The sequence below is a fragment of the Mercenaria mercenaria genome, chromosome 5 (genome assembly GCF_021730395.1).
Source record: "Mercenaria mercenaria strain notata chromosome 5, MADL_Memer_1, whole genome shotgun sequence".
Classification (NCBI taxonomy): Eukaryota; Metazoa; Mollusca; class Bivalvia; order Venerida; family Veneridae; genus Mercenaria; species Mercenaria mercenaria.
Genome location: NC_069365.1, coordinates 56424412 through 56443366, shown reverse-complemented (window position 1 = coordinate 56443366; position 18955 = coordinate 56424412). Strand labels below are relative to the sequence as shown.

At 36.3% G+C, this 18955-nt stretch overlaps 1 protein-coding gene across 1 annotated transcript in view; it reads left to right on the top strand.

Moving 5' to 3' along the window:
* The window catches only part of LOC123557300 (solute carrier family 26 member 6-like), a 31648-nt gene extending 13081 nt beyond the window's left edge, over positions 1–18567 (top strand). Inside the window, exons 6-20 of the mRNA XM_053544616.1 lie at positions 1134–1298; positions 3050–3205; positions 4184–4266; positions 4748–4895; positions 5487–5600; positions 6519–6596; positions 7078–7195; positions 10218–10264; positions 11048–11185; positions 12072–12245; positions 12788–13006; positions 13773–13827; positions 14240–14370; positions 15429–15511; positions 18302–18567. Coding sequence (XP_053400591.1) covers positions 1134–1298; positions 3050–3205; positions 4184–4266; positions 4748–4895; positions 5487–5600; positions 6519–6596; positions 7078–7195; positions 10218–10264; positions 11048–11185; positions 12072–12245; positions 12788–13006; positions 13773–13827; positions 14240–14370; positions 15429–15511; positions 18302–18305 — 1713 coding nt within the window. The 3' untranslated portion in view covers positions 18306–18567. The remainder of the gene's footprint in view (positions 1–1133; positions 1299–3049; positions 3206–4183; positions 4267–4747; positions 4896–5486; positions 5601–6518; positions 6597–7077; positions 7196–10217; positions 10265–11047; positions 11186–12071; positions 12246–12787; positions 13007–13772; positions 13828–14239; positions 14371–15428; positions 15512–18301) is intronic.
* The last annotated feature ends 388 nt before the right edge of the window (positions 18568–18955 follow it).

Here is an 18955-nt window from a genome sequence, read left to right as displayed (position 1 = left end):
CCGTCGAAAACCCCGTTTTTATACATAGCTGTTTAAAAATGAGAGAAAATGCGTTACCATGGAAACACGAGCCCCGCGACATATACATTTTAAGCTTATATTAGAAAGCTAACGCGCATACTAGTAAAATTATCAATTATGCAGACTTCTACGGATATCAGTGAAACTAAAATACACTGAAAAGTGTTAAATATCCGTATTTTCCTTCTTCTTTCAATATAAAATACCTTTGGAGGGTCATGTTCTTTAAACCTGGATAAAAATTGAACTTGAAGGGCCAGAGAAAAACGAAATTGAGATTGTAGCTGTTAAAACATCATATTACACAAATTACAAAAAATTGCTGCGGTTCAACTAATTTGAATTTACCCTGGTAACAAGGTAACCTACCTCCTTAAATATTGCCTCCGTTTATTGTCAAACTTCACAAGAGTTGGTCTTGGCAAGGGGCAGACCCCAATTAGTTCTATGTCAGATAGGCCAAAGTTCAAGGTCACAGGGTTCACGTATATTAATTGTGTTTTATACTTATTCATTATATATATTTCATCACATTTATTGTTTCTAAGATTCCCTCCGTAAACCCCCACCCAAATAACATGATCGTTGTACAGACTGCGATAACGATTGGTTGGAGGAAATCAAAACAAAATATGATTTATGTTTATATTACATGTTTGTTTTGCCCAGCTATATTGAACCTTCCAGTAAAACACCAGAGATTATTGGTTTCGACGATTTCTAGCTGAGATATGTTTTGCAATCTACGTATTAATCTTTGTCTCGGTGTCTAAAAGATTTTTTTGTCGTAGGCAATATGCGTCTATTGTGAATGTCTCACATTTCCATAAAAGATTTGTATGAGTATGTATTTGATGAATATAATGATATTGCATATAAATGTAAGTCATGGGAAGTGAGACTTAAATACTTATCTTATCTTATCTTATCCGATCTGACCGTATCTTATTTTAGTTTTTTACCAGTTCAAGCGTTTTTATATATACACTGATTTACTCGTGTTACACACGTGTTAGACCTACAGCATGTATAAGCACGTGAATTAAAAATTCACGTAAATTTTGTACCAGTCTAATAAGTTAATGTTTAATGTTCTAAATTATATTTTACAGTTGGTTATGGGTGTGTTTCGTATGGGATTTATCACCACCTATATGTCTGACCCTATGATTGGGGGCTTCACGACAGGTGCAGCGGTGCATGTCGGGACCAGTCAGGTTAAATACGTGTTCGGCCTTCACATTCCACGATCAGACGGTATCTTCCAGATCATAAAGGTAATATGCATATCGCCAATAAAACGCAAAAGTAGCTTATCGCTAACAAAACACGAAAGTGATATTCATATCGCCGGTCAAACGCAAAAGTAAAACACAAAAGTAATATACATTTCGCCAATAAAACGCAAAAAATGATATTCATATCACCAATAAAATGCAAAAGTAAATGTCTCCGTGGCAAAGTAATTACGTCGCTGGCTTCGAATCACTTGCCCCTCAACAATGTGAGTTCGAGCCTCACACGGGGCGTTGAATTTTCCCTTGCTGGCTGACAGAAGGCCGATGGTTCTACACGTGTGTTGCTTGTGATGAAATAATGCACGGAGAGGCACCTGGAGTCCCTTCACTATCAAAGCTAGAAAGTCGCCAGTTGCCCTTTTATTGTGTCGGTGCGGTGATAAACCCAAAAGGAAAAGGTAATGTGCTGACCGCCAACAAGACACAGAAGTAATACTGTTTTCATTTCACCGGAAGACACAAAACTTACTTGCTTATAGAAAAATAAAACACAGACGTATTGTGCATGTCGCCAATAAAAAGTATATATTAAATTTTAGAGGGAAGCTATGCTTTTAACTTTGTGTCTAGAATCAAAGCAGGTCGTAATGACCTCACCAATACTTTTTTTTATCTTTTTCTTAAAGAGGGTATCTTTGCATGTGAAAGCTACATCAGAATGTCACCATCGGAAGTGAATTTTCGCTATTCAGTCAGTAAATTTTCAGTGAAATCCCCTTTAAATAATAAGTGGTACTGCCCAAATTGAATAATGGATCAGTCCATTTTAGAAATATAGAAGATGTTACACATGCATAGCTCTATCCATATAGTTCAACCTTTACCCTGTTAAATTTCTAAAATGGACTGGTCCGTCATTCAATTTTGGCAGTACCACTTCTTGTTTAAAGGGATGTTCACCGAATATTTACTGACTGACTAGCGGATGCGTAGGCTGCACGGATGTGCAGGCTGATCTTGGCCTGCACTGGTCGCAAAGGCAAAACCACTTGCCGCCAGCAGGTTCCTATATATGCGTTAATGTAAAACCAAGGTCTACACCGGACTCTGTAATGTGTAATCTACAATTTCCCAGATAGAAAATGAAGAAAAAATGATGCTTTTATGTCTCAGTCAATATAAAGTCACCAAACACATCGAAATGATATATTACTTAAAAGCTTTTACTCTTTGGTCGATTTCATATGCAGTTATAAGAGGCAGATTGGAAACCTAGGTGTTAAAGTAGGAAGATGTAACTATTAACTTAGAAAAATCTACGAAGTAGTTTTATGACCACTTTTTGGAAAGTAGTCTGCTGACATTTAATGGCATTTTGCTGTTGTGTTATTATCGGTTGTAGGAACTGATTACCCCAGTAGTGATTGCTGTTATTACACAATAGTTAATACTCCCAAAAGAAAAACGCAAACAACCACGGAGACGCAGTTAATAGAACGCTTTCTTGCAAAAGAAATAATTTATTACGTCATCGTCGGTTCCTATTTTGTGCTATTATGACCGGTCTATATTCAACACTCATTGTTAATGTAAAACTAGAAAACAAGGCCCTGCAAAATTATTTCTGATATTTTTATATATATATTTCGAACCTATAGGTCAATAGTTCTTTCTGTTGTCTGACACGCCATTCAGTACATGTACATACTGGCCCGTATTAGAAAAACAGAAACGTTTTAAGTCATTGTAGTATTAAATTGATATTTCAACTGATTTCTTTTTATTTTCAGACATATGCTTTGATAGTTCATCATATCGCGGAGACGAACTATCCCACGTTGATAATGTCTGTGATATGTATGGTGATTTTATACATTGTTAAAGTACAAGTTAACCAAAGGTTTAAGGCGAAAATGAAGTTCCCAGTTCCTGTTGAACTTCTAGTTGTAAGTATATATTTGTTACTTAAGATGGTTGGTTCATAGTTTTTTTTTAAGGAAAATGAATAAAGGTAGTTTTATTTTACTAAGGAGTTTCCTCGGTAACCGTCTTGGTGCGAAATCATGATGTTCTATAATCGTCTTATGTTTTTGCAGGGTTATATGTTGTTTGGATTACACACAGTTTTTTGTTGTATGAACATTATGGTTTGGACCAGAGTCAGCCTTCCTATGGTAAATGGGCTGTCTACCCCTTGTCTGTTCACGTGATTCTTTTATGCTTTCCTTTTTTCCATTGTCATTTCAGCATTACATATACATCTTTTTTGGAACATTTAATAATCTTCCAATAGCCTGAAGAGTAATGGTCAAGGCGACAATAATTTAAAATGATAACTTTTAAACTTATTTATGATCCACATAAAAAATAAAAGTTGTAGGACTGTGACTGTTCCTGGACGTTTTAAATCAAATCACTAAATTACAGCATGTTGGTTGATATTCAAGTTTATATCTGTGAAATAAGTTTCATTCATTTCAAATTTTACAAATTATTAGATTCTATATACATGTATATATTTTAAAAGACGTAAATTGGCGTCGTGACATTCTGTTATAAAGGAATAAAATTGCAAGCGTATTTAAAAGATTTAAGATTAGAATTTACTCTTGATATTATAATTCAGTCAGTTATTACTAATACAGGGTTTCGCTTAAAGTTAACCATCAGAAGTTGTTAGCATTCATTTAAACCTGCACTGACATCACTTTTATTCTTTGACTGGTTTACTGGCATTTGTAGCCGAGTTAAGGTCGCTGACTTTGAAGTACTTGCTCCTCACTTCAGTTTAGGACAACAGGGGTCTTCCTGCTGGATGGTCGCCAAAATGACATGAATGGTATATCAATACGACATTGAACTCGACAAAACAAGCATACATGTTTGTCAGTCAATGTGAACATGTATAATTGATGTAATTACAGGTTGTTGCCGGAACTATGTTGTCATATTTCCTTAAATTTTCCGAGAATTACAAAATGACAATTGTTGGGGAAATACCAGCCGGGTAAGTTATTATTCCATTATACATTTGGGAGAATTATTCGTACATAATCGGCCCTTCCCTTGGGAAACCATCGCACGTTTTTATATCCCCAAAAACTTTCTCCCTCCACCCCCTCACAATATATGCAATCTAAACTACATTTGATATGCTGTGTTTCAAATAATTGAATTTACTTGTCAAGAATATAATGCACACTTGCTTTATTATAATAATTGAGCCGCGCCATGAGAAAACCTACATAGTGCATTTGCGACCAGCATGGATCCAGACCAGTCTGTGCATCAGCGCAGTCTGGTCAGGATCCATGCTGTTCGCTTTCAAAGTCTATTGCAATTAGAGAAACTGTTAGCGAACAGCATGGATTCTGACCAGACTGCGCGGATGCGCTGGCTAGTCTGGATCCATGCTGTTCGCAAAGCCACTATGTTGGTTTTCCCATGGCACGGCTCAAATGCGTGTCTTAATGTTTTCTCAAATACAGTCTGCCAAAGCCTTCGATACCCAGCCTGCCTTCAACAAGTGTCTATACAGCTGATGTGTTCATTATAGCAATTGTCGCTTTTTCTCAATGTGTGGGACTTGCCGCACTGATGGCGAAAAAACACGGCTACAGTTACGACGCCAATCAGGTAAGATATAAAGGTACACGTAAATAAAACAGTAGGTTTCATTTCCCTTGGTTTGCAATACACTCCTAGTTTTCTTTTATTATTTCCGAAAGCCACTATAAATTTCAGGGACTATCATTTTCCATTATTTTGTGTCATTTCTTTACATACGGATGATGTATTAAATGCATAAAGACTTAATGATATTGATGCTATATCCCTTTCTTGCTACTAGTAGATTTTTGGAGAATATACGGTATGCAAGACAAAAATCTTTCACTGGTTGAAGGTGCATATCGAAACTTTCGGGTTACTGTTTTGCGGTAACTCAACGACCTCGTTACTACAACAGTTACCCGAGAGCCAGATAGTTTCTATCCACACCTTCAACCAGTGAAAGATTCTTGTGTTAAATGTAAAAAATGATTTAGACCAAACTTTACCCATTTTAGTTACTGATCTGTAAGCAATTTTGAAAAAAAATCAAAATATTTCATTACTTTAGTGAAAACATGTAATAGTATTCCGTACTTTCCAGTTCAACAAACTGAATATTTTCTTGTATTCTAATACTCTTACCTATTCTTGGTTTATTTTTGGTTATATTTGTAGGAGCTGATAGCATACGGTGCTGGCAACATATTTGGTTCGTTTTTCTCGTGCTATCCATACGCGGCCTCTGTATCTAGAAGTTCCGTGCAGGAATCAGCTGGCGGACGTACCCAGGTTTGTGTTTGTAAGACATTTGACAGAAAATACATATCTGAATAAATATACAGTCCTTATAAGTTTGTAGATTTCGAATAAATTTACATCTTACGATGATTTTATTCTGTTTATAGAATACTTGGTATTTGTTAGGAACAAAGTGTTTTGCGCTTGATTTGCGGTTTTTGTTAAAATTTAACCTTAAAACCATCTCTGTCACAAACACAATATTGAAATCATACCATTTCGAATATCACAAAAACATAACATTTAAGTAAACGCGCAGCTGTGTATTTATTAAAAATACTGATTTTACACCAGTTTTCGTCGTTTCTGTTAATAAGACAAGTATTATTTACCAAAACCAGATGACACCTTTTTAACGGCAATTTTTTTTCCGTACGTGACCGAAAATGTACCTTCTGATTAAACCTTATATTGGTTTTTGTTTCTCTTCGTCACGAAAACATATCAAATCAGTTTTATCCAAAATTAGTCTGTCATAAAACCAGATGTGCTCGCGTACTTTCTAGAATCAATTATATGGGTGAAAACAAAGATCTCGCCCACTTGTTTTAGGACTGTGTATTTTGTATTTTCAGGAGTATTTTATGTACTAATGCCTTGCTTAAAAGCTTTTGTTACTTCCCGTAATGGTACAATATCTGTTAACCTTTAGCCTGCTTGTAACCAGTGCAGACCAAGATCAACCTGCACTTATTGAATGATGGACCAGCCCATTTGTAAAATTAACAGGGTAAAGGTTAAATACTAGATTTTGCATTGGGTGGAAACAGCAATATCAGTTCACATTGAAAAACGGTATTCAATTAGATTTTATTTTTCAATTTTTTTTCTTTGACATTTGAGTACGGTATTAACAATATTGACGTGCATTGCAAAATTCAGTGAAAAGTGTTTTTGTTCATTTTTCAGCTTGCCAGTGTGGTATCAGCAACATTAGTCTTAATTGTGATTGTTTCCATTGGACCATTGTTTCAATCGTTACCTAATGTAAGTATGGTAACATTCTTTTAACTTAAGGTATATAATACATTTTCCACAATGGACGCATTGCTGTCTGAGATATCGAAGGCGTCAGATATATTGTCACATGATGATGTAATTCATAACTTTTAAACCTAACCTCCCCGATGATTTCACAAATCTGGGGATCTTAGTCCAAGTAAAATATGCATAAGAAGAAGTTATGACATGACGCTGGTGTTTTAAGGCACTTATACTCTGACGATTCGGGCAATATCTCATATATTGACCTGTCAGTTATATGAGTTTGAAATATCACACTTGTGACATAGCAACATTACTTATAGACAAACATACATGTATACATTAGCGATTCGGCGAATATCTATGCAAAAACTCGGACAAATATCGAATAATTATTAATTTCACACTAGTTACATTTATCATGTCATTCACCAAGTCACATGCAGTAACATTTTAATATAGAAGGAATTATTATTTATTTCAGTGTGTTCTCGCCTCAATCATCATGGTAGCATTGAGAAGTTTATTTTTACAGTTTCTTGAGCTTCCAAAGATATTCAGAACATCTGCTTATGATTTTGTAAGTATGCCTTTTAAACACTGTTTAGCCCTATACTAAGTACAGATGAATACCTGTTTTAAGGACGGTTGCGGCAGTTTTGGGTAAAAAAATCCCAGTCAAACTTTGTATATAAAGTGATATCTTAGAAACATAATCATGCTTGTTCAGGAGTTATCTGCCCTTGAATATGCAATCCGATGAAGAACAATCCAGTTTTAAGGACAGGTAACTCCTAAACAAGCATTGTGACCTATGATTGTTTTTGCATTTTTCTGTATCAAACATGAGGCTGTGTTCATATACAAAGTTTGAACAAATTCTACTATTGGGAAATTTTTGCCCCATCTCGTACAAGAAACTGCAGCGAACGTCTCTAAGCAGACGCTTGGTTTATGCGGCTTACTTCCCTTTTTGTTGTAATATGAGTTTTGTCTTCGCAATGCCTTGTCTTCGCAAGTAGATGTGTTCTGCGTCCTCCATTTGCTGGATGCCGATAGAGGTTGACTTTATCAACTATCTTAATGTACTGTGCAGAATGATAACTCGAAATCTGAGGCCGATTTAAATGGGCCATTGTAAAAAGTTAGTTTTAACATAGTCAAACTCATAAACAAGCCTTGTTATATAGAGGCATTTCATTAGCATAATGCGAAGTTGGAAATCCTGAGAAATTAGGATTCGAACAGCATCTGGATAAAAACTACACTGGTAAATCAGCTAGAACTGTGTGTAATGGCGATAGGCTGTATTTTTAAATTGGCATCTTATGAATTATTGGCAAATGATCCTATAACAATCTTGCCACAAGTTCGGAAAAATGCATTGATTGTTAAATAACAACTTAAACAAAGAAAAACTGTATCAAGACGATTAAATAATTCTTCATAATATTGGTCAGAATGATAAATTTGAAATTAGGAGTTCGAATTGGGTCAATACGGTGAAGAACTGGTCCTTTAGGTAAAAAAAGAACGCCTGTTTAATCGATAGAGTGTATTTTCCAATTGCCTTCAGGTATTAGGTCAGACATTGATTGCATTATGATTTGGCATAAAATGGTCATTGGTCAACTAAAAAATAAGGTCAACAGATAAATAATACTTGTGTAGTCACGTTTTCGATCGTATAATTATTTCAATGATTCATGAATTTTGCTATAGAATGTGCAGCTTGATGAAAAGCAGATGTTTTGGGTTTTTGTTCTACTGGTCACTTTCAAATAAGAATGTGTATGCGTTGTAGCTTGAGTTTTGTATGTTGATCAGTGATTTACATGGAAAATCTGGTCGAGTTGAAAAATATGGGTCCATGAGAAACAACTAGTGGTGCACTAGGTCAGATCGAAGAACCACTCATGTGTATGTCAGGACATGTGTTGTAAGGTTTTCAATTGATTTATGATTTAGCGAAGCATGGATTGCCTTGACTGCGCGGTTGGTAGTGGTTTCTGGATCACATGCTGGTCGAATTAAGACAACTTGTGGTTTCCGATGGAGGCCTGTTTTGTTTTCATTGATGTGGTCTCGAAATTGGAAGGTATGTAGTTTTTTGAATCTAGGTCGTATTTCGTAAGTGGGTCATTGTGCGGCAAAAAACTACAGTTTGTCTTAATCAAAATATAACTTGGTATTGTTGACATGGCTGTATTTTTCATATGATTATATGAATTTTGGTAGAATGTATGCCCCTTGTAAACTAGGCGAGTTTGAACTGGGTATAGGGTTCCATCCATTTCAGATGAAACTTGGTTATCATCACTGAAGTGGACCATTATTTGTCCGTCTTAATGTCAGTTATTTGTCAGATAGCCATTTTTTACGAATTATAGTATTCATTTTTCGGTGGTTGGATGGTTTGTTTGTGTAGGTGAGGCTAGGAGCAATGGTTGGGGCTCTTCTTGTCATTAATATAATTGTCGTTCAGAGATTCTTAATAAGTGATCCTGTTTTACTCATTGTGGTCCATTATTGTTACGCTACGACAACAAATTGGGCAGGGGCGAATACTTCGGTTGACTGTCATTTCATTGGCTGTACTTTTAGACAATGATGTCCACCATCTCTCCATGCTATGCCTCTTGACAAATTAATTGGGAAATCCTGGACAAAGTGATCGTACCAAAAGCAATTGACATGGGATGTAGGCTAGAATGTTTTGGCTGTTATGGACTTGGGTTTATTGTCATTAATGATGTATTGGCACAATCTTGCGCACATCCTACACATCCCCTTGCTACATTTATAAAGTTGGACAAATGATCAGTTCAACGTAGTGTGATTAACATGTTAGGTTCTTTAAAAAAAAAATTTTGCAAGTTTAAATGGGACTTTTTTTGTATTTTATATACAACGGTGAGGACGCGTCTTTCGGCACATTCACGTCCCCTGTTTTAATCTCACACATGTGATCAGTCAACATATGTGCAGGGGCATGTTTACGGTTCTTCATTGATTGAATATAATTTGCCAGAAATGTTATGACTTGATTATAAGTCAACATACTTTATTTATTAGTCGACACGTTTTCTCGCATCTATACTCATTCAAGTTGATCACATTAATGAAACTTTAAAATCGTCAGTATCAACAGATGTTTGTGGGTTTAGTTTCTTTCAGTATACAAAAGAATTGCTGTAGTTAGGTGAACGTTTTTATGTTACATATTTATACATAGGAAACAATCGTTGTGCAGCACATCTATCCTTGCCTAGACACATAGTGACTTCACACAGTGATCCAGTACCAACGTGTTGTCATCGGCAGTTAGGTCAGGATCAATGCATGTATCGCTTGGTTTTTAGTTACCATAATATATAAATAGACACATATTGATGCGCACCAGGCTGTCTGATCCCTTGACCACAGTTTTCATAGGACTTAACGTTACGGTGATGCTCGGGTTCAACCCAGGGTAGTTGTTGTATGCGGTCATGTTTAGGTTCTTGTCGGCAAATAACAAGTTGCATTTATGTGACTTGGGTTTTTGTCTTGGTTTCTATAACTATATTATTAGAACAATCCTTTTTGACACTACATTGTACGTTTATCCTTCACACATTTCAGATGAAACGTTCACACAAAGTGATCAGACACATATTGTGCGGGGCAATGTCAGTTTTTTTTTGCAATATGCCAGTTTTTGGACTTTTTTTTTTCATTATTCGTTGTTGATATGCATTTGTGTGGGTGTAATTACAAATGGGTGGGCACTTTATGTTACTTCACATAATTTGGTCGTTTCCACACCTAGTTATGCATGTCTGTTTTTTTTACATAATTAGTCCTTTGTTTATGGGACTTTGTGTTTTTTTAAGTACTTTAAAAGTCCTATATACATACATGTCACATAACTTGATGCATTTGTTGTTGAAATTGCCCCTGTCATGTACAGTGCATCATTAAGTGTACGTCTTTCCAACCTTATATGATAGCTTAGTTGTCGTTTATGCATTGCATCGTTGGAAGTGCTTAAACAGTCCCAATAACATTTCTCGGTTATTGAAATACTAAAGTGTTGAACGCCCACTGTCATGTAACGACATTCACTGTATTTGTTTTTCACTTTACAGTTTTATGGTTGTAATTTGACTCGGTCAGTCGTCAGATACTTCATGTTTATTAAAGGCACCTGCTGGGCATATTCATCTTGTATTTTTAGTTTTTCCGTTCATTAAATGGTATAGTTAGGGGTTATAGGACCCATCATCGTGCCGTGGGATAGTGTTAGTATCTGTTTTGTCATTTGTCTTTTAGTTGCAATTGTCGATCTCTTATTGCTGAATTGTATTCAGTCTTTCAAATGAACAATCATTGATAGATATTTAACTGTTTTCAAATACTAGTAAATAACGAGGCGACATTTAATTTCAACAGTGATACGTTCTGTTTAAAAGAAATATTGTAATGTTAGAAAGGATATCGTATCATGTTATGTTATAAAGCTATGTTTTTATACTTGCAGAATAAAAGCAGAAAACCTGCAGAAAATAAACGCTATCCATTTGTACGAGGATAGTACAAAATATAGACAGGTAGGTAATTTACCCTTAGCCTGCTGGCGGCAAGTGATTCTGCCTATGCGACCAGTGCAGACCAAGATCAGCCTGCGCATTCATGCAGTCTGATCATGGACTGCATTGTTCGCCATTCAGTCAGTATCTTTCTGGTAAGCACCCCTTTTAACTGTTAATGGTACTGTCCAAATTGAAAGATGGACAAGTTCATTATAGAAATCTAGCAGGGTAAGGGTAAAGTGTAATAGTTTGTCAGTAGATTAATTTGATTTAAGCCTATAATTCTGTTGATTGATCAGCAGCAAACCATGATGCATCAGATGAAATAAAAATATAAGGTGTTATCGGTCGTATATCTCGAGACATCAGTATTGAATTTAAGGTGGCGTTCATGACAGAGCAGTTAAGGTAGCCGACTTTGAATCGCATGCCCCCTACCACTATGGGTCAAAAACCACATCTTGGGAGAAGAATTCTTTGATGTGAGGAAGCCATCTGGCGGATGGTGCTCGCCTGTTAATGAAATTATGCCCGGAGGGGGGTCTTCCTCCAACGTTCAAAGCTTGAAAGTCGCCATATGACCTACAACTATGTTGGTGTGACGTTAAACCCAACAAAATTACGTTAAAACAGGGGAAAAAAAACAAAGTGTAATGTTTTTAAAGTATAAGTTTCCTAAGTAGTTTTATATTTGCTTTGCGTTGTTTTTGAAAATTAAAAATTGAGAAAAAAATGTCAATTACAAAGAAGGTTTTCAAGAATGAAGAATCAAGAATGAAGAGAAATTTTAATACGGTTATGTACGATGTTATATTCATTTTTGACATAGGAAGAGAAAAGTGTAAGCGTACAGTATAGAAGTTCGCCTTTTTTATTATTTGAAATTACACTTTATATTTTGCAGACTGAATCCGTACCAGGGATAAAGGTGATTGGATACAGCTCACCTCTGTATTACGCTAATGGTTCCATGTTTGTTAAACAAGTGTACACGTTATCCGGGGTGATTCCAGAAAAACGAAAGAAACATCTAAAAAGACTGAAGAAAGCAACAAAACAGTCGCTGAATGTTAGAAATGTAAGACCATTTAGAATAGTTTTATTAAATAATAAATGAGACGTTTTTTTTGTGTGTGTCATATATTTTCAGCATTGCTTGAAAATAAGCAAAAACACTTGTGATGTATAGATCTAAATGCATTTACAGAAACTGTTCGTGAATAACAGTGTTTACCTGTCAAAACTTTATCCGACAGAATTTTCACGAGACACACGTGCAAATGTAAGAATCTGTTGTTCACGGGTGAAAGATATGTAGACGTTACATCTGATGTTTACTTCATGCCTTCTAAAAGTTATATATTCTCACTGTGAATGAATAATGTTATATTTGATAATTAATTAGAAATGAATTGAACCTGCAATACAATCACCATCATGTGGTCATAGGAATTTTTCAGAATACTGTAAATAATAAAACCCCATGAATTTTGTATTCTAAAACGCATGAATTTTGTATTCTAAAACGCACTAGTGATTCCGAATTTGATAACTAGAACTCGTTACTTTTTTAGTGTCAGTTTAAGAGCAGTTTTAAACACATGTTTTTCGTCATTTTAGAGCACGATGCAGCTAGTCACCGAGTCGAATGAAATGGGCTCCACACCCAGTCTAAACTACACATCGGACGTCTACGACCAGGTCAGCAACTGGAATGGCACAAACAGACAAGCCAACTTGCTGACAGCTTTGGCAGAGAAAAACCAGCTACATCACATAGTCATTGACCTTTCCGGAGTCACCTTCATCGATTCTGTTGGTGCGAAAGTCCTTAAACAGGTAATTAGCATAATATATGCATACACATTTAAAATTCCATGCACGCTTCGTTATATTTAGAACTATTCGAAAGGAAGCACGGATACATTAAGTAAAACAGACAGATCTGCGCCTCAGTTTGACGATCTATTATTGTCTGTTTTGTTAAAAAAAAGTTTATTTACAAAGTAAGGAACGTGAAGTTAAAGATTAAAAAACCCCGGTTTTGTTGTTCTGTTAAGAAGTCACGTTTACATATTTACAGAAATGTTGAAACATCGAAACTGTTGAGTTCTGATATTATTTGAGCCGTGCCATGTGAAAACCAACATAATGGCTTTGCGACCAGCATGGATCCAGACCAGCCTGCGCATCCACGCAGTCTGGTCAGGATCCATGCTGTTCGCTTTTAAAGCCTACTGCAATAAGAGAAACTGTTAGCGAACAGCATGGATCCTGACCAGACTGCGCGGATGCGCAGGCTGGTCTGGATCCATGCTGGTCGCAAAGCCACTTTGTTGGTTTTCTCATGGCACGGCTCATTTTAGTCCATAAGATAATATACCCGTAAAGACAATCGGCAGTTTCCGTTGGTTTACGTATTCTCAGTCGGGCGATTTCGGCGATCTTCGGTTGTTATGACATCTGTTTAGACCGAAGAATGCCGAAATCGAATACGGGGAATACGTAATGACACGGAGCTTGCCGATAATCATTACTGATCCATTACCTAAACAGTAATCATAATTTGTTATATAATGAAACAAATTTTAAAAATACACTTCAGCTGGTAGAAGACTACGAGGCTGTTGAAATAAAAGTTTTACTCAGCAATGTGAACGGTAAGTAACGGTACAGTAGTAGAAGTGTTTCATCATCACCCACTGTCATAAAAGTAACACAGTCCTGTTTTCTAGACAGAGATATTACACCCAACAGATTGCATTATTATTTATTTATTTATTCTCACTACTCCTTTGTGAATCTGGCATTAGTACTTTTTCGAAGATGATATTTGTCATTATAGATGAGTTATAGATCTACCTATAATATTATAAGTTCGAGAAATTTATGTAATCTCTACTTTTCTTCTCGCGTATTACATCTTACATGTGTAAAAAAAAAAAAACATCTGAAGAATTTCACCTCTGAGTAGGTTGTCACATTAGGGCCGTCGCCGCTTATTTTGAGCTGAAGTAATTTAGTTAACATTTTGCATGCCGGTCAAGTACATGTTACCCTTTTGTTTTCCAGACGAGGTTTGGAGAGTTTTAGAATCCACAAAATTCCTGAAAACGTACACAGATCGCCTATACCTCACCGTTGATGACGCGATAAATGCGGTCAATATTAAGACACAAATTAAACAGGCAGCTGACTTAAAGGTAATTGCCAGATTTTAAGGTTCTTCCTGTCTGATAAAATTTAAAAATTGATTAATCGCGCACCCTGTCTGGTTTGTACGGAAGCTCCGAGTGGACACCCTTGAGTTTGTCTTTATATCGTGGCCATGAGATACTAACGAGAGAGCATCTCATTCCCACACAACAGTATTTCGTGGTCGTGGAATGACAGTATCTCGTTCCCGCGAGTTAGTGTCTGGTGACCACGAGATACAACTACCATACACTTGTCCCCTCGGAGTGTTCGTAGGCTAGACTTAATGATGTATTCCATTTGTACTTTTGTAAACATTACTGCTAAAAATACAGCATGTTCACTTCAAACTTCGTTTTACAAGTATGCCAGACCCTAAGGTTGGAGTTGTTAGATTTCATCACTGTATTGTTATATGGTTTGGTTAGAAGACATGAAGTGTGCTACCTTTTATGTACGTTCATGGTTATAATGTATGTGAAATCATTCTGTTATACCGTTATAACTGTATCAGTGGCTGGCATATATTTACCTACTCCTGACTATTTCGGGATCGTGCCGTGCATGTGTTCAAGTTTTAGGTGAATTGTACTCTAGGGAATGCCGGCCTAAGATATTAATTCTGTGACACGTGGCAAAAGAAGGCAGATGTGTGAATCAAATTTTAATTTTATTTACTTTTGCTGCCAAGTTACCCATATTGGCAACTCATCCATTCCAAGAGAAAGCTGGTTTTATTAGATGGATGACAGTGCAAGATACAAAAGAAGCGCCGATTTCGGAAGCTTTACTGTCGCTTTAACATGCCACTCATACATTTGACTCTAAAGTATGGGATGAGTGGGAGCTCGAACTCATGATACCAGTTTTCGTGGTATGGATATTAAAACAGAACCACTGACTGAGCTTGCTCCCCTGAAACCGTTAATTGTAGTGATTCTAGTACCTATCAACTACATGTACCAATAGAATAATGATATTTTTTTAACTAGCAAATTTAAAAATAAAATCATGTAATCAAATTAACATTTAAACATGTTATGTTTAACTGATTGGTTCTTGTTAGTACCCACAACGAATGATGTATAGAGAGAACAACAACCCGGATGCGGCCGAGGAGGATGCTTTACTGACTTTAGAGTCCTCTTTGTGAGTCAGAGTGGCACCCTGTACCGATCACCTCATTTACTGCTTTATAACATATTCACCACTTTGCGATTTCCTTTGATTTTCCTAAACCTTTATAGCTTATTTGTCTTTTTCTGTTTTGCAGTTTCACTGATAGCTTTTTAGACATCTTCGCTTCATGTTTCCCAACCCTCTGTTGTGTATCTACTTTTATATAGAAAGCTTACACACTTCTATCGCTTTTGCAATTTCGCTTTTTAGTTTTCTTCTTCAGTTTTTGCAGGTTTATGGTCTGTTACATCATCATTTTCAATGTGTTGTGCCTATGCACTCTGTATGTTTAAGCACCATAGCTTTAGAACAACACACACACACTCGTGTCATTACTCAGATAGTTTTGTAGATTTATCATTTTCACCCGTGTATCACAACTGCTTAATGAAAACTTCAGATGAGCCGCGCCATGAGAAAACCAACATAGTGCGTTTGCGACCAGCATGGATCCAGACCAGCCTGCGCATCCGCGGAGTCTGGTCAGGATCCTTGATGTTCGCTTTCAAAGCCTATTGCAATGATAGAAACCATTAGCGAACAGCATGGATACTGACCAGACTGCGCGGATGCGCAGGCTGGTCTGGATCCATGCTGGTCGCAAAGCCACTATGTTGGTTTTTCTCATGGCGCGGCTCATATATACATTGCCAGTTTTGCACGATGTAGCCAGACACGGAGTTTACTCGCCAGTTTCAGCTCGATTAGTCGACGAATAAGGATGGCTATTGTACTCGCACTAGTGTCGCTGTCAGCATCGCCTTTGTTTTCAAGTTAATGTTTTATAGCAAGTTTCTCAGTACCACAATATATTCTTCTGCCCATATTCTTGTCAGACCTCACGTAAGGGGTTGATCTTGTTAAGGGACAGGCATTTTATGGTGAAGGGTCTGGTTTCCCAAGGTCACTGAGGTCAAATATTGTCATAGTGTTTTCACTATATCTTTCTTCTTCAGTTGTTTTCTCCTCTCCCTTACGCCACACATACTAAGGTAAAAAATATCTGTACAATTTTTCTATTGCAGTCACTGCGTTTAACGGTGATTTTCGCTTTTCCATTGGCAGGCTGTTTCGAATAGTCGAGCTCGCTGCCCTTCAAAAAGTTCTTTTGTTAAATGGATTATTTTCATTGCGAATTACTGAAGTATTTCGATAATATTTAGTGTTTGACATGATTGTACATTTAAATCCTCCAGGCTATATTTATTATTCTAATGTACGCTGATAAGCACAGTTTGTTGTGAATGCCATTTATGCTCTCATCTTATCCTAAACTTTTCTACTGTCTGCTTACTACCACCTGCGATGTTGTTTTTCTTTGTATTGTTGCAATTCACCCACGCTTATCCCTGTGTTTTAGTACTCTCCTTTTTCTGATTTTTTTTTTCTGACTAGATTATTATGTATTCTGCGTATAATTTTTTGGAAACATATATAGAGATAGAATGTTTAAACGTGTAATTTGTAACTAAGTTAGTAGAGTTTTTTCAAACAGTTTTAAGCTCTGTTTTGATTAATTAAAGAATTCCATGTAATTTTGGTTAGTTAAATGTTTAATACTTCGTTCAGTTGCATCCGCCTTATAATAGTTTCCAGTTATTAGTAAATTCAAAGTATGGTTTTCTTTAATAAAGGAGACACAGTAATGACGTTTGAGGCTTACTCAGCTATAATTAACTAATGAGCCGCACCATGAGAAAAGCAACATAGTGGCTTTGCGGCCAGCATGGATCCAGACCAGCCTGCGCATCCGCACAGTCCGGTCAGGATCCATGCTTTTCGCTTTCAAAGCCTATTGCAATTGGAGAAACCGGTAGCAAACAACATGGATCCTGACCAGACTGCGCGGATGCGCAGGCTGGTCTGGATCTATGCTGGTCGCAAAGCCCCTGTGTTGCTTTTCTCATGGCGTGGCTCATTTAAATTATCAGACTGCATTGCGTAACAGACAATCACGTACACATAAACGCACTTAAACGCACTCACGAACACGCAAGTCCGCACGTTTATACCTATTTCAGTCTTAGTTATGTACAATACAACCAGCATATTCAATTTAATAAAACACAGCATTGCACACAGCCACTTATGCGCGCACGCACGCACGAACTTATTAACCTGTTTATATAACACTTTAAATTCAGTCGAAATTTTCAATTGTATAAAATGTATGCTATGCTGTTTATAAATTATGAAAATGAAACTTTTTTAAGTATTCTGATAATTATTGTTTCGAAACGTTTCTCTTTTTCCTTGTCCAATTCATCATTTATGTTAATCAGGCGTAATGCTTCAATATAATATGACGATGCAATTACTCTTTCACATTTAATTCAACTTATTTGAAATGGAGCACCCAAAAAGTTTGAAATAGAAACTCATTTGTGAGATTTATTAAAATGAAAATGCATCATTTTCCCCAAAAATTTGTCAGTTTTTTGATAATTTGTCAAATTTGTCATAATTATTATAATGACCCAATAAATCTTACGATCTGAGTATTGAGACAGATTAATTCATAATGAATGAGATGCAATTTACATTTTATACCAGTTTTACTAAAAATTGAAATAATATCTTTTAACTGTATTGTTCCTTATTCAGGACAAAGTACATTGAATCGAATGTCCTGCTGTAAACATGTTGGTACGGCAAGTTAGAAATAAAATGTAAGCGCTGTACTAGTATGCATTTTGGTAAAGTTTCATACAAATTGAAACATAGTGTAAGTAAATATGCTGTTTCTTTTTTCCATTTTAGCTGATCCACATGTGATGTTGTCAGTGCGTTAAATTGACTCAAAAGCGGAAAGAAAGTGGACCATTAGACTAGTCATGATGAAGAGAAGCCTTTTTCCAAGGACCAGATAATCTCCCTTTAATTGTTTTGTTTGGTTAAGTTCGTTAACTTGTTATTTATTTGTTATCTGCTTCCTGTTAAAAAGGGTTAAGAAAAAAAATTACATTTTTTAGCTCATCTGATTTTTTGAAAAAAAATGATGAGTTATTGTCATCACTTGAGCGGTTGTCGGCGTCGGCGTCGGCGTCGGCGTTGCCTGGTTAAGTTTTGTTAGGTCAGCTTTTTCCTAAACTATCAAAGCTATTGCTTTGAATTGGAATACTTGTTCACATCATAAGTGACCTTGTATAGCAAGAAACATAACTCCATCTTGCTTTTGCAGATTTATGGCCCCTTTTGTACTTGGAAAATATCAGATTTCTTGGTTAAAGTTTATGTTTAGGTCAACTTTCTCCTAAACTATCAAAGCTATTGCTTTGAAACTTGGAATACTTGTTCACCACCATAAAGCAGACCCTGTACGTCAAGAATCATAACTCCATCTTGCTTTTGCAAGATTTATTGCCTTTTGGACTTAGAAAATCAGTTTTGGTTAAGTTTTATGTTTAGGTCAGC